We start from the raw sequence: 22,810 nt of genomic DNA on the forward strand, positions 1-22,810 counted from the left end.
ACCCCTGATGATGGTGACCCTGAGTGTCTCTGCTGACATTTTCCTCACGGTACTCGGCATTTCCAGCACTGTCCCCTCATTCAGCCTCCACATTCCTCTCCTCTCACCCTTTCCACCTCCATTTTTCCCACGAGTAAACTCAAGTCTGGAGAGCTGAAGGTGACATATTAGAAGCCAATCCACTTGATTCCTATTTTCTTCAGAATCACCTAGCTGGGATGGCCGATGGCTGACACCCTGGCCGCCCTCTCCTCTCCCGCAGTCACAGCCTCTATTCTAGCCTGGATACAGCTTTAGGATCATCCTTAACGCAGCCTTCCAGGTAGGTGCTACCAATTGGGCACAGCTGGCATGCCAGGTGCAGCCCATGAGCCAGCTCTGCTAATTTCTCCAGAAGGGGAAAGGGAAGGGTGCGAGAGGGGAAAGGGGCGGGATTGGCTCACCCGCGAACGGCGTGCAGCAGGCGCAGCGAGGGGTAGGCGGTGCGCACGTTGACGCGGTGCTTCAGGATGAGCTCATTGACCCAGTCCACGCGCTGCTTGCCTCCGCGAGCCATGAAGGCGGGGATCCACAGGATGCTGCCATTCAGGCCTTGCAGCCGCTGCAGCAGCTTCTCCCGCCAGGTGGCGTTGACCAGGTCCTCGAAGGCCCGCTGGATGACCGAGGGGTTCATGGTCACTAGGTCTGTCTTGAGCCCTACGTCCCGGGCATACTCCTGCACCGGAGCCAGGTTGCACCTACAAGAGATAAAGGCAGCGTGGTCCGGGTGGGGAAGGCCGAGCCCTGTTTGCGAACTTGATCTCGTGCTTCTCTCCCGCCTCTTCCTCTTCACGGCATAAACCAGGGCACTTTCTCAGACCTTGGGCCTCTCCTGGCAGCCCGCCCCCCACTGCAGCTGCAAATGCTTACTGAGCCCCTACCACGCCCTAGGCTAGGCCTGGAGGACACAGAATACCTCTCTCTGGAGTTTAGGATCTGGGGAGGAGCAGGAGGGCCAGCTATCAACTCAAAAAGGAGGGGGATGAGGAGGACGCTGTTAGCAGGTGTGACCTGCACCCTTTGGTGACACAGCCCGGGCCAGCGCCCACAGCCCTTCCTGCGTGGTTCTGCGCAGCCTCTGGGCTTCCCACGCTCTTCAGTCACTCCAGCAGTGGAGAGGGAATCACAGACTTCTCCCCCACCCCAGGGATCACAGGAGTCAGAAACCCAGAGCTCAGAGTGCGACTGGGAGGGTCATCTCTGCAGATGATGAGTACTGACCCTTAGGGAAGGAGTGGCAGGTGGTGACTACAGAGGGACATCAAGGGGGTGCACGAGGGGAAACCCACTGGTGGACAAGGCACGGGAAGAGCAGCTGCTCCCAGAGACCCCTGGGGTACTGGTTAAAAATGCAGATTCCTCAGTCTCTCACCGAGAGGTCTAGCTGCAGCAGGACTCAGAGGTCAAGAATGTGTGTGTGTGTAAGCATGTATAAATAACATAGTATTTTGCAAGCTCTGCCTCTTCAGCTGCCAAGCAGTTCAAGAACATCATGCCATGCCACAGAGTTTTAGACACAACAAAGGTACCCCAGGGCGGAGAGGTGAGAAGCAGTCACGGGTGGTTAGAGGGAGGCAAGTGATCTGACTAGGGTGCAGCCTGGCGTAGAGAAATGTGCCAGGTAAGGTCTCAGCAGGTCTACACATCAGGCACTTGGTTCTGAGGGTGACAAGGAACTTGGAAGGTCCTTATACAGGACAATAATGGGAGAAGGTTTCCATTTGGGCAACGGACAGTAAGAGGCAGCAGCAGGGGACTTACTGGAGGGAATGGAGTTGCAGGTTGGAGAGCCACTGAGGCAACAATGACCTTTTGCTGAGCCAGTGAGGATGCCTGAGTGGGCAGCCTCTGCCATTTTAGAGGACTGGCTTGCCGGGACTGGGCCACCTACACTCCTCCCAGGCTCCCCGCTTGTACTAGGGGCTGGTGGCATAGGGATGGGCAGAGGAAGGGCAAAGTCCTTGGAGCAGAGAGAACATGTCTGGGAAGTTAGAGTACACATGTACCGAGCAGAGATGGGAGACACAGGACCAGCACCACCTGCCGTCACCAGGTGATGAAATGCAGGAAGTCACCATCCTTTTCTGACCATGACATACGCAAAGACATTGCATCTTTAAATGAGGAGAAGTAGAACAATCAGAAAGCTCAATTGTGGAGCCCCTAGTACATGCCAGCCCTTGCTGGTCCTTTAATGCAGGTTAGCTCATTTTATGGTGACCCAGTGTCAACCACATTCACTTTACAGTTGAGGAAACTGAAGCTCAGAGTGTGGGAAGCAGTGTAGCCAAAGTCCTGGAGCTCCTAAGGATTCTACTAGGATTCAAGCTCAGAGTGTGGGAAGCAGTGTAGCCAAAGTCCTGGAGCTCCTAAGGATTCTACTAGGATTCAAGCTCAGGGGTGTCTGATACAGAGGCTTGTTAACCATTTCCAATGGAACCCCTCAAAAACATCTGCCAACATTTCCATTCCCAGGCTTTGCTATCACTGACCTTGATCCGATACTGCAAGGTGACAGAGTTGCCTGGGGACACCTTCAGAAGCCCTTGCCACAGGCATGGAGATTGGGTATCACTGTCACTAAGTTACCTACTGCTTCAAGCACGACTGAGCCAGCCTCCTGAAGCACCCCCAAGCTGGGGCCTCTTCCCCACCAACCTTCAGGTCCAAAGAGCAGGACAAGAGACATCGAAGCAGTTCATACACACTGGGGTCCCCTGTGGGCCAGAGAGAGCTGTAGGGGAGTAGGAGGGGGGCAGAAGGGTGACCTGCCCCATCCCCCTATTGGGAGGTGTCCACTGAAAGGGAGTGGGAACCTGGCGCTGCACGCTCCTGGATTGGGGGCTTCATTCGGCAGAGGCCTTGGCCCCAGTAGAGGCTCTGTGCCTGCAGGAGCACAGGAAGGACTTGGGGAGGAAGGTGGAGCCAGGCTTTTCTAGCCTACGTCCCAATACGAATGCTGAGCACATGTGGGGGTCAGCGATGGTCGGCCTTATTGCTTCTACACCAGGTTAAATGCCTTCATTTAGGAAGGACATGAGTATTGAGGTGGGGGGTGGAGACAGGGTGGACAGAGCATCAACAACGTAACACGCCTTTGTGCTGTGGGACACGGCCTGGTGCGTCCACGTATACTGTGCATCCCACTCGAGGCTCATGGCGCCCCACTCCACTCCTCTGGGGTGTTGGCTAGAAAGGCAGCTCAGGCCCCACCACGTTTCAGTAATCCAGATGACGCATGGATCCCACAGGTCCCTGGGACAGGGACACCTCAGCTGACACTCTTGGTGGAGCGGGGCATGGGCTGAGAGCCTGACACTGTGTCAGGAAGGTGACCGGAGCCCACCAGGCAGAGACATTTACCCTGCACCCTCTTAATATCCACCTCTGTTCCCTGCTCGCCTCCGTTAGCATCCAATGAGCCTGCTGTGCTGAAGGGCTTAGAAAAATGGGGACTGAGCCATCAATTCCGACAGCCCCAGAACGAGCTGGCCAAGCAAAGGACAGAAGTGGCTTTGACTGCGGGCTGTGGGAGCTCCCAGGGGATGCAAAGAGTACTTCTCCCATGTCCTTAGCTTGAGGGAGCTCTGTGATCAGGCCGCTTCCCAAAGCCTGGGACAAGCTTCTCTGCTTCAGGACAGCCCCAGCAGAAACGTGAGCTGGGGTGTGCAGTTCTGCCGGGGCTGGGAGCCGTGTGGGATGAAACTTGAGGCTCCAGGAGCTTTACTTTTCTTGTTTCCGAGTCTGTGTGGGGCCAGGTGTCAGGGCACTGGGTAACTATGTTAAGTATAGTACCCAGGCTTTTCTGTCACCCCCTCACTTCCCAGATTTGGATTACAGGGTAATGAAGTCACTAGGAGAGCCCCACCTTCCAGCACCCTGGAAAGAACTCTGCCAATTTAAAATAACAGCTGTCCAGCAAAGGGATTTTCCTACCAGCTTCCTACAGCAGGCTCTTACGGTCAGCAAACTTCTGCAAAGGGCCCAGCTGTGAATGCTCTCAGCTTTGGGTGGTCTGTGTGCTGCCTTAGCAACAATGTCTGTCCACTCTGCCAGCCGTTCTACACGGCACTGTGACAGAAACCAGCTGGGTAGTATGCAAATAAGCCAGTGGCTGTGTTCCAACAAAACTTTATTTACAGAACTACACCAAAGGCTATCGTCTGCCTACCTCTGCTCTGACTCGGTGACTCAAGTTCAGCTGTACCTCAGAATCACCTGAGCTCCTGGGTCACACAAGTCCTGGCCTCTGTCTGTCACCCAGAAGATTTCTGTGGTTGGAGGTATAATCAGGACATGGGCACAAAGTTCCCCAAGGAACTCTGGTGCAGCGCTGAGGCTGAGAGCAGGGACTACTCAGGGTGTCTTGTGGCATCTTGGGCCACCTAACCGTCCTCTGGGTCCCAGTGCCCCCCCAGGGGTTACCTTATGACAAAGCTGTGCATATCGATCTCCTGCCCGCAGCCACTGTTCAGCAGGACCCCCGAGTTGCCCACGATGGCACAAGTCCTGAAATGCTTATTCTTCAGGGGTGAGGTTCTGGGCAGGAGCTCGTAGAGGTTCTGGGACACATTCATCGTGCTGTCTCGGTCAAAGATGTAATGAATTATGTCTCCGGGCTTCAGAGTCCCCTTGAGGACGGAAATATCCTTCTCAGCATCCAGGAACTTTAAAATTTGTTTCCTATGGAAAGCAAACATGCTTGAGGAGAGATCATGTTTCTTGGTGCCCTTTGGTAAGCCGGATCTTCCTGGCCCTCCATGCTGCCAGGAGGTTGTAGCTCTGCAGAGAGGCCAAGAGTTTAAATGTTCTGAGGAATGGATCTCAGACCTCGTGGAGGGCCCAGAAGGGAGGAGACCTTGCAGGCAGGTGGCCTTCCGCCCCGGGGTCTGGGTAAAGGACTGGATGTCCCCTGTCCAGGAAACTATTCAGTCTTGGGCAACCCCTCCGAGCCACACTCTCTTATAGGGATTCAGGACCACCAGGGATCTAAGGCGTCCTGACCAGAAGCAGCAAGCCAAGAGGCCACATGTCCTCATGGTCTGCCTTCTTCATGGAGGGCTCTTCTGGCTGAGGGGATGCCAGAGAGCCTGAAGGGGAGCCCAGTACTGAGGGAACAGCACCATGCCCACCTCTGAGACACCGAGGTGCTTGCTGCCTCTGGGTTGGTCCATTCAGTGGGGCCTGTACCCCTCCCCAATGCTGCCAGTAGGGGGCTTGGCAGGCTCAGTAACGTGCTCCTCTCTGTTGTTTCTAAACAAAGCTGAGCAAAGGGTGGCGCTCTGGGCTCCAAGGAAATTTAACTTTGATTGTGGGGAAAAGTTTCAGATCAAAGCAGAGAGAAGCAATGAAGTCAGGTCGGGAGAGAGAGGGGCATCTTCTTGGAATCCCCAGGGGGTAGTCTTTCCCAAAGCCCTGGGGAAGGACAGGGGAGCCTGAGCACCCCATCTAGGGTTCTGCTTAAAGGACTGCCTGAGTTATCTGAAAGATCTTTAGAAATGATTGAAGTCATAAAGAGCAAGAGAGAACTCAGATCAACTCGAATGAACTTCGCTTCCTGCAGTGAGCCCCAGCCTAGAGCTGACACAGGAACCCTGGCCTTCCTGTCTGCAGAGCCTGAACCCGCATCTGCACACGCACTGCACGAGAAGAACCTGGCGGGCAGCCGCCCCATTTTACAGATGGCAACACTGCTTCCCGGGAGCCTGCTGAGCTCGAGGTGAGCATTTCCTGAGGGACTGCACATCTAATGGCTTGGGAGCTAAAAGGAGCTTTGGGGCCGCAGACACCGGAGACATCCTGATGCTGAGGGGCTCCAGTTCCGGTGGCTCTGACGTGTGCCTAGCCGTGGACGCTGTGGCACAGCTGTGGGGCAGTTAGGGCACGTGGCAGACCGTGGCGCTCTCTACCCACTCGTCTTTTGACATGAGTGAGCTGGATCTCTTAATAGGGTGCAAGGGAAATCAATTTGTACCTCTTGATGGAAAACAGAGGTGTTATTTTATTTATTCTGCTTTCCTAAGAATTATACAACTCAACACACGAATACAGCTTAGAAATTGCTAAAACCCTCACAATTACTTATCCCAAAGTATTTAAAAGCAAAAGAGAGCCCCAGAAAGCCCATAAATACAGTCAGCACCTTTGTGAGGGAATTAATTTCTAACTAATGATGAGAAATTACTATCAATTATTAAGCACCATTCCAAGTCGCTGGCAAGACCTTTTATCATGAATAACTTGGGTTATTAATTGACTAAACAGGGGACCATCTTTTTCCCTCTGGGTGGAGGCACATGGTTCTTGCCCCGGTGGCTAGGTGTGTGCAAGCTTCTCCTGGGGTTTTGCAAAAGCAGGGAGTGTGTGTGTGTGTGTGTGTGCGCACGCATGCGCGTTGTGCAAGGGAGAGTGGGCTGCAGGTGGTCATGTGTTGGTGGGGGGATGTCACTCTCAGGTGGGCCCCTGGCAGCTGTGCACCCCTCAGCTCCAGGGAGCTGTGAATGTGACCGTATTTGGACACAGCATCTTTGCAGTGTAATTAAATTACAGATCTTGAGATAAGCTCATTCTGGACTCCCTGGGTGGGCCCTAAATCCAGGAATGGCATCCTTAGGAGAGATAGAAGAGGAGACTACATGCACCCAGAGGAGGAATAGGCACCAGGAAGCAGGAAAGAAGGCCTGGAGCCACGAACAGCTAAATTGAACTAAGCAAATAAAAGCTTCTCTTCTGAACCCTGAGCAGGGAGTGCTCAGAATCTTGGTCTCTGAAATGATGAACGAGTGATCTGTATTGTTTCAGCCACCAAGACAGTGCTTATTTGTCCCGGCAGCCCAAGGGGGACCATGGTCTGCCAGACGCAGCAGTGCCCTTGATGAAGGGGGGCAGCAGGCCAGGCAGCGTGACAATGGAGGGATCCCACCCAAGGGGCCTTGGAAGAAGTGCTGAGTGGGGGCTGGGGGTGACAAAAGGTGGCACCCACAGATGGCTCTGGCAGCCACTTTTGCAGCCACCTGCACCTCTGTTCTACACCCTTCATGTCCCCAAATGAAGCCTCACAGCTGGGTAGAGGCTTCCATGTCAGCAGGGAGTCTTCCTAGAGGACACAACTCCCAGCTGTGTGGTCACACTGTCGCCAGCCCCTCTCTGTATCCAGACCTTCCTGGGGAGGTGGCTGCCCCTCACCTTCCTCACATCCCCGTGCCCCCTCCTTCTCTGTGTTCCTGTAGCACCGAGCGAGCACACAGCCAGGCTTTAGGCTCTGCGTACAGGACACAGCTTTATCCACCTGGCCAACTCCTAATTATTCCTAAAAACCAAGTTTGGGCTAGCCTTCCCTTACAAAGCGAGTATAATATCAGTGCATCCTCCTTATTGCCTAATGTACATGATCCACCACCTTGTCCTGTCTTCATATTTGGAGCTCCCTGTCTGAGTTCTGATTCCCATTAGCACTCTGGGAGTGCAGTACACCACCTGCAAATGGATACAGCTAGCTAGAGTATGCTGACCCGTAGCTGTTGGGGACGTCCTGGCTACCTCGAAGCTGAGTGTCCCACATGCTCAACTTGTCATTTCTCCTCTACTTCTCCCCATCACCGCTACCCTGGGATGATGGCAGCCTGCAAACTGCTCTCTGTGAAGGTCAGGACAAGAGCATTCTCTTTGGGGTCAGCGTTCAGCTCAGCTTCTGGATCTCCCAGCTAGAGGTTCTTGTTCACATCTCTGGGGAGAGATGTGTCCTTTCATGTCCCTCCATGGGCAAAGTGGAGGACTGTCACAGAGAGGGACATGAATGCCAAGCAAGCCCAGACAAGGAATGGCTCCATATGCCAGGGAAGGAGAGGCCCCCATGGCCTCTGTCTGTCCCCAGGTGTTGTCTGCCCCCGACCCTCACTGGGGAGTCGCTCCTCCCCTGCCAACAGGCTGTGTCCACCTGCTGGGCTATTCTCCTGGTCATAGGTTTTATTCCCAGATGAAGCCTGCCTCTGCGGGAGGTAAACATTTTATTTCTGTCTTGCTTCTATAGGTGATGGAGCGTGGCAATTTGCCGGCTTGCGCTAAAGCAGGCCAGGTCTGCTGCTTGTCCTGCAGGTAATTACCAGTACCTGATCCTCAGAGAGAGTGTCTGGTTGTGTCTCCATTTGGACGAGGCTGGCTGGATGTTGTGCTTACTGCTTTCATTACTTCTGTCAACAACAGCTGGCGGAGAGGAGCCATTTATTACAACTTCAGCTCTGGAAGGGGAAGAAAAGACGAAGGTAGACGTGATCTGTTAGCATTCCAATGACAAGTCTAATAGTTTTGTTTTTGCACGGGCTTGAATGTAAACTTCAGCAGAGCAAAATTGCAGTTATTACCCAAGAAGGGATGGTGGCCTATTTATCTCCTAGAATGTACAAACTCTCTCCCTCAGGTATAACCAACAGACAGTCTTGGAGACAGGAAGGGTGATAAAACTATTTCTCTCTCCCTCCACTCTCAACGTTTCTTCCTTGTGAAATCTGGCAGTTACTACCAGAATAATAATATTTTCCATTTCAGTGATTGATAAGAAACTCACAAGTAGCAGTTCTATTAGTGGCCAAGTATCCTATGATAGCTTGCAAACCGAATAACGAGAAAACAAAACCGCATACCAGGACAATGTCCTTGTAGCCTGCGGCTTCTACGTCCTGTTCCCCATTCCCATCATTCTTGTTGACATAAGAAACTTCTGCCTGTGACAGCATAATCCGTGCCCTGTCTTTCCTTCTAGACTGCAAGCAGGAGCGTCTCCTACATTCCCTAATGGTCTAGCGTAGCAGGTGCTCAATAAACAAGTGTTCATTGAATTTGATTTTGAAATTGATCCCAGGGGAGCCTGGAATATATAAAGGAGCTGGTTGGGCTTTGTATGCCTGGGGCAGATCACAATTCTCGGTATAGACTGTCTATCCACCTGAATTGGGAACACCAGGCATCAGAGGACTCACTTGAATTCAGAGGCTTGAAATGTATGCTAGTAGGTTTCTAAGAAACTAGGCTACGATTATATCTTTAAAAGCAGAGCAAGAGCCAGGCTGCTTTCTGCTGATGTAGCCACGCTGCATGTGGGTCATATCCCAAGTTCCTTTTGTCTGTTCTGACAGCAGATTCTCCCAGTTAGAACGATAAGTAGATTTGTGAAACCAAATTCTAGAACTAAAAAGAGTTCAAACCAAACATCTCTGTCCTTTGTATTTGGCTTGCAACAGCCACGTTAAAGATGAAACCCTTTTCCTGAGATCTAAACCCAATGCTCTACCTTGCATTTTTTTTTTCAGGTAGAGAAGAGAATAAATTAATTAAGGGATACATTTTGTCTTTCATGCCCCTCCCTTCTCCATTCCAAAAATATTCCTGACTCTTCTGCTGATATCAGTTATTTTGGATTTAAACATACTGTGTGTAACTTTACAGAGAACAAAACGGTTTTGAGTAAGACAGATGGACTTCTAACAGGCAGGCTGAAAAAAGAAGTAACAGAAAACTGGACACTTTGGGATCTTTACTGTTTTCATGAACAGAAGCAGAAGGGGGAGTAGAATATTTCCCTACAATGTGTGACTGGCTAACTCATTTTATCTTTCTGAGCTACAGTTTCCTTCTTTATAGAAGAGGAAGGTATATGTCCCTGAGCATCTAGATTCCTAAAAAGCCTGCTGATATGTTTCCTGCATCTGCCCCTCGCTGTTGTCTTGTAGGGGGCCAGGAAAAGCTGATATGACTGTGTCCCTTTGGCACTGTCTACTTCTGCACGCCCACAGGCAGGACCCATGATCTCAGGGCCAGCTGCCACACTCAAGTCCCCAAGCTTCACTGCGTTTGCATCAGTAAATGCATGTGCTGGAAGTGCTTCAATGCTTGTGACGAGGACTGGACTTCCTAAAACTCTGGTTGGTGCTCACATTAGTAACCAGTGAATGGTACTGGCAGCTCATTGGCTCCAGGTAGATTCAGTCCCCAGGGCTATTCCAAGACCTGGGCATGTGAGATGGCCCCAGACTCATGCAGGATATAGCTGCAGGGCTGGGGTCTCTGGAAGCTTGTAGAAGGGCTTGGGCAGAAGCTACCAAATGAGGGTTCTTGAATTCTCCGACACAGGTTGTGGAAGTAGGAGAAGGGGTGAGATAAATGCTGGCGGGGACAATACTAAAATTTCACGTGGGTCCCTACTTCCTGGGGGAGCCTTGGGTGAGGTCTTGCACCATCAGTTATGACTTTACTGGACTTAACCCTGGCTCTGTTGCTACCTGGCTGGGGGACTTGGGAAAGTCACCTAGGCTTTCTGGCCTTGGCCTTCTTAATTGGATGGATTTCATGTCCCAGGGACGGCCTCTGTCTACAGGTTTTACACTCTGTGTTGCATACACACAGCTGGGCTACTGAGGTGAGATTGTCCTCCTCAGTCACTCTCCTCATGGACTTGGCACTCTTTCTGCGCTTCCAAATGATTCTAGAGGTATGTGAAATCACACTGCCTCCCAAGTCCTGAACTTCATCTTCAGTCACTTCTGAAGCCACAAATACATCCGTGGTGACAGAGACAAGCATCAGTGAGCGTCTTGGTCACCTCAGGTGCTAGTTAGCTAGACCCTGAGATTCAGCGGCTCGAATCTCTCCAGGAAGCCTTTGCTTATTATTCCCCTTGGATGGAAACGGAGGCTCAGAGGGCAAAATTGCTTGAAGAAGGCCTGAACTAAGAAGCTCAGGAGCTGAAGCTAGGACTGCCTAAGACTGGCCTCCCTTCTCACGTGCAACATGACTGCAGTGAGGCATCTGGGACTTGGGCTGGAGAGGCAGTGTCTTCTCTCTTCAAGAAAGAACATCTTTCCACAGTAGACCAGAGAGAAACTGAAGCATATGTGGCTTTCTCCATCATTCATGCCACTTTTGCATTTTAGCTATACGACAGGCATCATTCATAGGTCTGAGGCGGTAAGAAGCCATTAAAGATCTAGAAGCAATGACGTCCAGGAGAGAAGGGCTAATTTCTCAAGCCAGGCATGAAGTGCTAGAAGCATCCTTGACAGGTGTCATATGACCAATAGACCTAAAAACCTATGGGAGGGCAAATGACAAGTTGTACTTTGAATCATATGAGCCTCTCAGCATGATTAAAGGGAGATATCTAGAAATCAAGACAAGGACTTCATTTTGAGGTGTGGGATCCTCTATTGCAAATGACTTGGCACTTGTCTTTGCTGAACTTGGGCTTGGGAGGCTAAAGGTCAGAGGTATGGGACACTCGTCATTGATGGGGAATAGGGACTTGGAGGAATGGTGTGGTCACAGCCAGTGGCAGGCCTGGGTCTGCCAGCTTGTAAAATGTTTGCATGCTTCCCTGCATCAATCTGTCCCCTAAGCAGGGACTGTCCCAAAGACTTCCAGTGTAGCAATGTCAAGTCACATAAGCTAATAATGTACCTCCAACGGTCAGGGATAACATTACTGGGTTAACTGCCTATATATTTTAAGAGAATTTTTGAGTGTTTTTTCTTCTTCCATTTTAACCTGGTCCAGCCATCTACCACAATGAAATTGAGTGAAAGTTCTGACTTTCTCCACTGCTCCACAAAAGCACAAGTTCTGAGCACGTCTGTTGGTGGTCCAAGTTTTGCAAAGTGGGGGGCTCTTCTCCAGAAAATAACTCCTACTCATCTGTGTTTTCCATCTCACCAGCTTCTAGACCTTGGACCATTTCATGTGATCTTTCATCGACAGCTCCCCGCAAAAGTGATTAGGGAAATGTAAAACCCAAGTGAAACGAAACAGATCTATTTACTAAGTAAGAAGGGCATCATCCAGCAAAGAGGAGAAGCAGATTAATAGCTGCCTTACAGCAAAAACAAATGAACACAAAATCTAATTTACAAACCTATTAGATTTGCTATGTAAGCTGTTCACAGCTGATCTGATTGTACCTCTGCCTCCAGAATTCCTGCAAGACAAAGGAAATGCATTATTTATAAACCCAGCTTCTCTTTGCAAAGCCATCTTCAATCACCAAGAGACCCCACAGCTCACCTGGACTACTCCAGGGTGAACATGAGCTCTCCAGTCTGGCCTTTCCAGAATGGGCAGTGTTCTGGTCCCAGTTGTAGCCCAAGCATTTTACAGGGAAGTGGGTCTCCAAGATCCTTCCCTGCCCCCCACTTGAGCACTTTCAGTTAGCACCAGGGGTCTCACTTGTGAATACCACTTGGGTCTTGAGATAAACCTATCTGAGATTGGTCTCCCCTGGTTAATAAAGCAGGCTAGTATGACTCAGCATTTGCTCTGGTATGACAGTGTCTATTCTAGAGCCACTTGGCATGACTCAGATCTGCCTTAGCATAACTCAGCCCCTGCTGAATGGCTTCTCTTGGATCCGTCCTAGGTGATGAGATATCTATCATATTTTGTGCAAATTTAGGACACCAGCAATTCAACAGAGGCATCAAGGCTAACTCAATCATACCTCTGACCAAATGTGATAACAATTTAATTTTTATTGCCAGGGTAAATAATGTTAATGTTGTTATTTTTTTTTAGGGCCTAGGGCAGAAGGCAGGTGGATAATGGGGTCTTATATTTTTTCCTTTGGAGCACTTGATCTTGGAGTAAAATTGTTCTACAGTCGTTTACAAGCCCCAAAGTCCTATCTCATATCACTGTCACACAGCAAGGGGATGAATACATGTGGCCCTGGTACCCTACTTTATGACTTACATGTATTTTAGAAAGCCTAAATATGACATGATTATGTTCATTAGATAAAAAATTCTCACCCACTGATTTATAAAGTGTGTGGGGCCAGGAAGATAGCTTGGCAAGGTCTAAGCACCTGCCTGGCAAGCGCAAGGACCCAGGTTTGATTTCTGGGGCTGCATGCTGTGCCAGCCCCACACTAAGCCAGCCACCTATACTGGCAGTGGTGGTGCACACTAGTAATCCCAGCACTGGGGAGGCTGAGACAGGAGGATCACTATGAGTCTGAGCTGCATAGGAAGACCCTGTACCAAACAAACAAAGAAAGGAAATATTATAAAATATGTGGTTTGGGAGAGGAGCTCAGAACTTTACTATTTATTTATTTATTATGTATTTAGCACAGGGTGTTCAGGGTCTCATCACACAGATTGGACTCATAGTGATCTGCGTGTTTTCAGCCTCCCAAGTGCTGGGATTACAGGCACACACCACCACACCCAGTCTCAATTGCCCACATGGTGTGCCCTGGAGGCAGGCCCTCATGTTTTTAAAAACATGATTTAGTCTTTCAGTCAAGGTGTTGATGTACTCTGAAGAGGGCACACTGGGCAGGTGATGCTTTTGAGGGAACTCTGTCATTACATGAGACTTCCCTGTGGGGAAGGCTTGTCTACGCAGTGGTTTTAAGTATGGATTTTTAAAATTTGCTTTGCTTAGTATCAGCTGTCTGATGTATGTAACACTGTGTGTGCATGTTTATATAGATATGATATACTGTCCTGATACACTGAAATGTTTTCTCAATAGGTAATTTTCTCCCACTTCACAGGTAACTTATCAGGACTCACCCAGGGTTTCACCCCAAGTGCCCCTTTAAATGTTATCCCTGCAAGTGTAGTTCTTTTTTTTTTTATCTGTATTTTAGGGAAGGGTCTTCAGGGTGTTCAGGGTCTCACTACAGGAGACTCATAGTGATTCTCCTGTTTACAGCTTCCCAAGTGCTGGGATTACAGATGCATGCCACCATGCCCAGTCTCAATGGCCATCTCAGCATGCCCCGGGGACTGAGCCGGCACTGCAGGCCCAGGGATTGAATCCTGGCCCCTGTGCCTGCTTGCAGGTGCTTTAATCTGCTGAGTTATTTGGCTGTCCCAAGTGTAGTTCTTAATGGCACAGAGTAGCTACTTCTCATTTTAATTTAATGCCTGTACTTATTTATTTGTCTCTCTCCATTTCCTGTGGGGAGGCGGGGCTCCTGCATTGCCCGCCTGGAGTCTGACAGTATCCTGCCAGCTCTGCTCCTGCAGCCTCAGCCCACTGCATCCGGAGGATTTGCAGGGAGTGCTGCTCTCCATGTGTCACTGTCCTTTCACACCTCCTGAGGCAGCCTCAAAAGCAGCCCTCTCTGTGGGAAGAAGGCCCACTGGGCCAGATATTAAGTTGAGCAGAGTGATTAAAAGCAAGGTAGTAACTCAAGACTGATGAAAGATGGATGAGACAAAAAGGATCTTCTGGAAAGCCTGCGTATAAGCATCGATGCAAAAAATGTCATTTTCAAAGAGAAATGTAAGCAACGATTTGGAGTGGTTGGTTAATAATCTGGTGATGTGATTGGAGGAAACCTGATAAATATCCTACTCAAAAAGCAAAAAAAAAAAAAAAAAGAATCTCAGATGGATCTATCTAGTGTCTTCCAACCTTTAGTATATTCAAACCCCTGTTACAAGTTTTCCATATCTATCATCCCAAACCACATAAATTTTAAAATGGACTCATTAACTTGTCCTTATTCTAAACAATATCATCTGGGAAATACAGCTTTGATGTTGTACATATTCATCTTTAAAAAGCTCATTGAATCATTAAACCAAAAGTATCCCTGGAATTCCTAAAAAGCATGTCGCATTATCACTGCACCACCTCCTGGAAAAGACTGGACTACACGGGTAGATGTTTAAAGGCTGCAAACCACAAGAAATTGGTTCTACAAAAGGAAGAGAATATTTATCAAATCTTTGATAAGGACCGCACAGTGTAGTTGAGGGACTTTTCAAGTTCAGAAGGGTAAGAAGAAGAAATAATGAAGAATGTAGGCAGATATGACTTCATTAAAATATGACACTCTGCTTATTTAAAAAGCAAGCTTCAACAAACGAGTTCAGTGCATTTGGTCAAATCTACAAGGGATCCAGGTGAGGACAGCATAGACTCTAATTTAATTTTAATTTTTATTATTTATTTATAAATATTTTTATTGAGAAACAACAAAGAGACAGTTTCAAAACTGATTAGTAGGACAGTTTCAATAATTAATACTTTGCATATTGTTGTATTCTTAGTGGTTATTCATAGTACAAGATGCAGACATATATCCTGTCCACAGTCTTAGTACAAATCTTTCTATTCACTGAATTAAGAGAAAGTAGCTGTATATTCTATTTTGAATATGCAGATACAAAATGGTTAATTTAATTTTTAAAGCTCATTCATTTGACAAAAATTTATTTCTAATATATCTGGGGTCTCTGTCAAAGCTGACATATATGGTTCCTGCCCTGATGGAATACAGTTTAACAGAGAGTGCAAAGATGAATTCTTTTTCTTTCTGAATTCTCAGTCTCCCACCCACTTCACTGAGGTGTAATGATCAAACAGCATTTGTGTGCATCAGATCCACTGATGCAAGCAACCTCAGATCAAATAATATTTTTTAAAAAATTGCACTGGTCCTGAATATGTACACTTATTCTTGCTACTATTCCCTAAATAACATAACAATTATTTCCATAGCATTTGCATCATATTAGATATTATGACTAGAGATGATTATCACTATTTTGTATAGTGGCTTCAACATCTGTAGATTTTGGTGTCTTTGTGTGGCGTTTGTCCTGAGATCAGTCATCCACACGTACTCAGGACCAGCTGTACTCATGATGTACAGTGTCATGTTGTGATACACCAACACATGGTGAGATGGCTAGTCTAATTAACATCCATCACATCCCATACTTGCCTTTTTTGTCATGAGCACAATGAAGCTTTTATTGGCAGTGATTTCTTTTTATTTATTTATTTTTTTTCCGTGTATTTGGTACAGGAGCTCACTATGCAGCTCAGACTCGTAGTGATCCTCCTGTTTTCAGCCTTCCTAGCACTGAGATTACAGGCGTGCGCCACCACGCCAGGTCTTGATGGCTGGCTCAGTGTGCGGAGGTGGCAGGGGGTGCGGGTTGCAGTGTGGCATGTGGTACTGGGAATCGTACCCTGGTCTCTGTGCTTGCCAGGCAGGCACTTACTTCGCTGAGCTATCTAGCTGGCCCTTGATAGCAATTGCAAGTGTCTAACACAATGTGATTAGCATCGGTCACGATGCGGTGAAATAGATCGCCAGAACTTATTCATTCTGTCCGTTGAAACTTGGCACCCTCAGACCAATGCCTCCTCCTTGCGCGCTGCCTGGCAGCCATGCCTGGAGTGGGCCCTGTGGCCTCCAAACAGCTGGCTCCCTGTCTATCTCCCTCCCTATCTATGGAAACGTAAGGTCCTGCTGATTCGGGCAGGGGCGGGGTGGGGGCAGGGAGGAGATTGCACATCTCTGGACTTTTCCATAACCACCACCTCCTCTGAGGCTTCTAGTCCTGGTACTATTGACATTTAAACTGGAACATTTCTTTGCTGGTAAAGTTGGAGGTGGGAACTCTCAGTGTACCGTGTAGGAATCTGGCAGCTTCTCCAACTTCTATCCAACGCATACCAGTAGTACTCCCTCCTTCCTCCAAGATGGGAAAATGTGTCCAAACTTTGCCAGTGTAGGCCTCTGGGATACAGGAGAAGAAGTGTCTCCAGCTGAGAACCTCAGCTCTAATTCTTTGGTCTGGTGCCTCTCAGAATTGGAACCATCCACCGTCTACCTCAGCATGGTCAGCAGCCTCCTTCTCGGTGCCAGCCTTGTGCCAGTCCCCAACCATCTGGGCCTCTTTAGGAACCATCCTGATTTTTAGTTCTTACCACTTTTTCCTTTTCCTCCAAGAGCACTCGGTTCTGTTACAACATTTTCCACCTGCTTCTTGGATTTCATAATTTTGTGGAACCACAGATGAGGGGCTTTATGGAAATCTTCTCTTTTTTAGACTCTGTACTCTATCATACAGTGGAGAGCCTCTGGCGTGGACTTGGGGTCCAGTTCCAGCCTTGGCTTCTCCACCCCAGCAGCATAATCCCCTAGAGTGTAGGGTTAACCATGTGCTTTATCTTCTGTGTCATGGAGTTTTCAAACCTGGGCCCCTGCTGGGTTTGTAGCTTCTGTCCCTCCAGAATTAACTCTACAGGGTTAATCAATTCCTGGAGGCAGTAGAGGACCCTACTGGGTGTGTTTTCATCAAATGCTCGCCTAGCCAGAGCCAACACCTCATCACCTCACTCACTGGGCTGTTGCTTGGGGCCATTATTCCTTTATGCCCACCATCCCCAGGCAGATACCCAACAAATAGGGACTGGTAGGCCCCTGCACCCCACACCCACAGAATTTACTACTCAAACAGACATCTGTCCACCACGCCCTGCCCTCTCCTTCCCATGAGAACCACACTGAGGGCTTCTGCTGGTCACCCTCCCTCTGCCTCCTGAATTTTCCAAGCTGCCCTGGGTGCTCCCCACCCTCCATGGCATGGTGCGTCCCACCCTCTGGCCCTGCAATCAAGACAAGCCATCTTTTCAGTGGCAGCCACTGATCTGTGGGCCTTTCGTACCTGAGTAAGAAAACCTATAATTAGGTAGGTGGGAGCCTGTCTTGTGCTCTTTCTTGGCCTTGCATCTGCTGATGGGGGCTCAGGGAAGCAAGATGAACTTCAACATCCTATGAGATTTTTCGTCTCAAGTCCTCCCTGAAGCTTGCATCTCTGGTCTCTATGTCCACTACGTCTATAGAAGACATCTCTCAGCCTCTCTGTTGTCCAGAGGCCAGGGCAGATCATTACTTAAAGAGACTGAGGATGCGGGGCTCTAGAATGAATCTTGTGACTCAAAGGATTGTTTTCTCATTAGGCTTTGCTCAAATGTGATTCAGATAAACGGGTGCCTGCTTGCTTGAATGACAGAAGTAGGTGACTGGGCGAGAAAATTTGGATAAAGATCATTTACAAAGTGCTGAAATCATAGATGCTTAGATCATCCAAATGAGAAAAAGCATGGACAAGCACTGGGCCCACTATAAAGTAGTCTGTAGAGCAAGGGCTAATACTAGTAATAACAACTGTCCATTTGACCCCTCTCTGCAAGATTCCCAGCCACAGCAGGGACAGAGGTTGACCACTTTAAAGGTCCATGTTTCAGAACATCAATTTATTTCCCACTGTGGACAGGCTATTTCCTCCTACTTGAGAGTATGTAACAAACTGAGACAATAAATAAAGATGGTTTGTTAACCAAACATGACAAAACCATACATAGTTGAGTCTGTTTTAGTGAACAGCAATGAACAGATTTGAGAACTGCCTTTGTATTTAGTCTTTTCATAAAGCCCAGTTCTTAAAATTTTTATTAATGTTTATTTTAGTACTAGGGATTAAACCCAGGGAGTGCTAAGCTATATCCCTAGTTCTATATTTTAAAATATAATTTTGTTTTGAGACAAGAGTCATGTTAATTTGCCTACCCTGACCTTGAACTTGGGATCCTCCTGCTGTGGCCTCCTTGATAGCTAGGATTATGGGTCTTGTACCACCACACCTGGCTTGTTAGTATTTTTAACGAACAAATCATAAATATATACAATTGTGGGGTATAATGTGTTATTCTGACACGCACAGACACACACACATCTCAAACTCAACCTTTTTTTTTTTTTTTCATTTTCCTTACATTTTATTTTCAACTTCTTTTGGGGCGATCACAGTTTCCTTTGCAAACTCAGCATTCCTATACTCATTTCTTCAGCTCTGTGTGGAGTCTTTTTTATTATTTTTAATTTTATTTTTTAAAGGTCTTTTTACTTTTTAAAGAGAATAATAAAAAATAGTAAAAATACATTAGAAATGATGCAGAATTTGACTAAATGAAATAATAGGGATTCAACCATGGCATGCTCAATCTTTTATTGGCAAGGTCATACCAATGTCTAGCTGGTTAGAATTTCTCGTATCTTCTGTTTCTCACTGGAGATTCAAGCTCAGAAAATGAACACTCAGGAGCTGGCAACTTTAATTAAGTGTCTGGACTCAAACAGTTGATTAGTCTTGAAAGTGGAAGATTAGATGAAAGCACCATTCATGAATTTGGAGGTGGTTTTTCCTCCACATATTTGGGAAGATACTAAGTGCTCTTTTTTACTTTGTGCATAAAAACCATTGGGATGCCTTCTGGCTGACGTCCTAGGGACACAATGAAAGCTTCTGGAGCTCTGAGCACGCATCAGGGAGGAAGGGGAAGAGGAGGATGGCTTGGGTGAGTCACATAAACAGAACTTCCAACAGGGCCAGAAGTTTTGTTTTAAGCAGTTTTCATTTTTTAAAAATAAATGTATTAGTACAGGGTATACAGGGTCTCACTACATAGATCATACTCACAGTAATCCTATTTTCAGCCTACTAAGTATTAGGATTACAGGCACACACCATCACACCCAGTCTCAGTAGCAGTCTCAGCATGTCCTCGAGGTGAGGCCAGCACAGCATGTCCGGGATCAAACACCTGGTCACTGCACCCGCCTAAACAGGCGCTTTAATCCACTAAGCTACCTGGCCAGCCTCCTTTTCATTTTTTATTATGGCAAAATACACACAAATGTTACCATCTTAACCGTTTTAAGTGTGCAACCCACAGTGAGTAAGTGCATTCACCATGTCCTACAATCATCACCATCACCCATTTCCAGAACCGCTTCGCTACTGGCATGGAAACTGTACTCACTACGCAAGCAGCCCCCAAGGCCTCTCACTGTAACCTTGGTTCCACTCTCTTGTCTCTATGGATTTGCCTCTTTGGGATATTTGATACGATTGGAACCACGCCATAGTTGCCTTTTTGCATCCAGCTTCTCATTTAGTGTCAGTCTTTAAGGTCCATCTGTGTGGCAGGATGTATCGGGAGGCTGGCATTGGAGGAGGTGGGTTTAGGAGATCAATAGCTCAGAGATGTCATCTGGGGGAAAACTGTTCCTCTGCCTCAGGGTTAGTGTCCAGACCTGGGCAAGTGAGACCTGGGCAGAAGCAGAGGGCTCATGAGTGACCAGCACATGATGGCTCAGGGGCTCCCTGCCCAGGTCTCACACGGGCAGCAGGAGATTTCTGAATTGGCTGTTGGCAAGCTGAGCTCTGCTGCCCATCTCATCCTCCCTTGGAGGAGCTCAGAGGAGCAAGGAGCTTAGCTGGATGGATCCAGCGTAGGTCATGAAGTGGCAGCGATCATGTCATTGCCCACTGTGAGCAGGAGGCAGTGGTACGAGTCTTTAGCTATAATCTTTGCAGTGTATTTTGGGATGGTCACAGTGAGACCATCACCTGTCCCCTGCATATGACAGTGGAGACTTTGTCCTAAGCCTCCTAAGGCATCTGGTCCAAGGTATCTTCCACAGTCACCACAGAGAGGTCCCTGTGAATGACTCGTACTTGTCTGCTGGCTAGACTATAGTAATGCAACTGCTGGGGTCATCCAGAGACCTGAAGTTCAAGGTCATACTTCCCAAACTCTATGACCCAGAGTTACTCATTACTGCAAAAGCTTTTCCAACCACACCACATGGTACCTTCAAGATTCTCCACCACTCTAGGACACTATGTGGCTTCCTCTTCCTTTGTAGAGCCAGACAGCAAGAACCCCAAGCTTTAGGAGCCAAGAGGACAAACTGAAGCTATTACGCACACCCTTGAGTAACAAGAGGATAAAATTTCCACAAATGTTTTATTGATGAAATTAAAATATAATAGTTCAGAACAATTTTTTTGGCACTTGAAAATTTCATGAGGTCTATAATGAGAAGAATGTAACTCCTTTTTAGGGAATAAGAGTTTGCTTAATTAGGGTTCAAAATTTATATCCTTGTCATCGTGATGGAAAGGTGGCTCCATGTTCCTCCTGCGTCTTACCCTGACTCTCTGAGACATGTCATCTTCCCTCTTGTGAACTCACTAGCAGGCACCACCCCAGTATCTCCATCGGAATGTCCCCTCTACCCTTACAGTGATGGAGAACTTGTCACATGGGGAAGCAGGTTAAGACAGCAAGCTCTGAGAGAGGTTCCTGGGTCTGAATTCTAGCCGAACTAATCATTAGCTGTTTGATCTTAAAGTATTACTTCACCTATCTGGAAGTGCCCATTTGCTTCCTCAGGCATGGAATGAGAATAGCGTGGATGGTACAGGGTTTTGGGAAGGCTCAACGAGGCAAGAAATGCACAGATTTAGAGCAGTATAGTTATATCATCAATGATTCTACGTTACCATGACTCTTTCATTGGTTTTTACCTCTTGGTTGGAGGGTCACATAATGACAGGGCGCTGGGTGGATTTGACCTGAGAGCCACAGAACATCGCTGACTCCTGTGTTAGGATGTGAGGAGCCAGATACTTGGTCCTGACCTGGGTGGTCTCATGGCCGTATTTCCCCGTGAGGAATCCTACAGCTCAGCGTGGGTTTCCTGAAGTTGTAGCTCCAGGAGAGGGCCAGCTCATTCCCAGGTGAAAACCACCAGGAGTCACACTGAGAACTGGAACAAGTTAGTCACTTCTGGCCTGCATACCAGGAGCCAGAGTGCTGGCACGGGGCCCCATGCGGAAGCTTCAGGTCTACAGGGAGCAAGCGACACTTCTGCTATGGTGCTTGCACCGTATACTTACATATACTCTCTCTTCCCCTCCTTTGATTAATTCAGATTCATCATTTGTGTCATCAATGCCAACTACAGCTACACACACACACACACACACACACACACACGCACGCACTCACTTTCTTGCCCAGCTACTCAAGTATAACAGCTTTTCTTATATGCTCAACAGCATTTGGGATGTCTTTCCTATGCAGAACATCCTATCCTTGTGCCAAAAGCTTTGGACATCATAGACACTGTTATGGTTTGTCCCTCAATATCACCTCAAAGACTCATGCAGTCATGGGGATGGGCTTTCCTGAGGCAGCTGGAGCTAGAGTTTGTTGCTGATTCATCGTCTCATGCTGGGATTAAGGATGTGGGTGCCACCCCTACCCTAGGGTGGGGAGCTTGCACCCAATATAAGGGACAGGAAGAGGCTTGTCTCTTTTCTCTCATTTTTTTTTTGCTGTCTTCCACCTCCATGATCTTCTGCCCTCTGCCATGTGCTACCCTGCCTTGGAGCCAGCCAATGATGGACTGAAACCTCTACAAACTGTGAAGTAAATAAACCTTTCCTCCTTTAACCTTGGGCATATGGTATTTTGTCTCAGCAATGAGCGAAGTAACCAAGACAGATACTGAGGCATCGTTGTGTACAGTAGCCCTGAACACCTTGCCAGCAGGGTCTCCATGACAGCTGAGCTCTTTGGCTGCGGGTTCAGTGGTACTGCTGTAGTAACTCAGCAGTCTCAGGCTCACTGCTGTCTTTCTGTCACCCCTGATGCTTTCTTATTGACTGCACTGTGCTTTATTTTTTGCCACCTTCTTCCTCTTTGGCTTTAAGTAGTAGCTTGGTTTGATTTATCCATTTGCTTTGATTTTAATGAACTTTTCCTTGATAATCAGCCTGCATCGGCATGCAGAAACATACCCGTTCACTCCGGGCTCGCTTCTTTGCTCAACTTCAGAAAACATCTCCAAGAACTCAGGGCTTTGATTATGTTCCAGCCCATTGCCTAGCCTTTATGTACAAGTGCTTATGGCCATCTGCACTTCAAAATGCAAGTGAACCAGTCCTGTGAGTGCCAGGAATTTCCCACCATGCTTATTCTTGATCCTCTCTCTTTCTTATCATGAAAGTGTGGGCCACCTACAACCATAGAGGATACAGTAGAACTTATCAGCCAAAGCAGAACACTTTCAGAGCAAATAGAGAGGCCACAGACTAGAGATGATGGGTGAACTGGG

At 47.9% G+C, this 22,810-nt stretch overlaps 1 protein-coding gene across 1 annotated transcript in view; it reads right to left on the reverse strand.

Moving 5' to 3' along the window:
• The window catches only part of St8sia2 (ST8 alpha-N-acetyl-neuraminide alpha-2,8-sialyltransferase 2), a 66,363-nt gene that overhangs the window by 19,642 nt on the left and 23,911 nt on the right, over window positions 1-22,810 (reverse strand). Inside the window, exons 2-5 of the mRNA XM_004623271.3 lie at window positions 11,939-12,001; window positions 8,148-8,276; window positions 4,465-4,722; window positions 444-737 (exon numbers count right to left, since the gene is read on the reverse strand). Coding sequence (XP_004623328.1) covers window positions 444-737; window positions 4,465-4,722; window positions 8,148-8,276; window positions 11,939-12,001 — 744 coding nt within the window. The remainder of the gene's footprint in view (window positions 1-443; window positions 738-4,464; window positions 4,723-8,147; window positions 8,277-11,938; window positions 12,002-22,810) is intronic.

Source organism: Octodon degus, unplaced genomic scaffold (genome assembly GCF_000260255.1).
Source record: "Octodon degus isolate 3935 unplaced genomic scaffold, OctDeg1.0 scaffold00002, whole genome shotgun sequence".
Lineage (NCBI taxonomy): Eukaryota > Metazoa > Chordata > Mammalia > Rodentia > Octodontidae > Octodon > Octodon degus.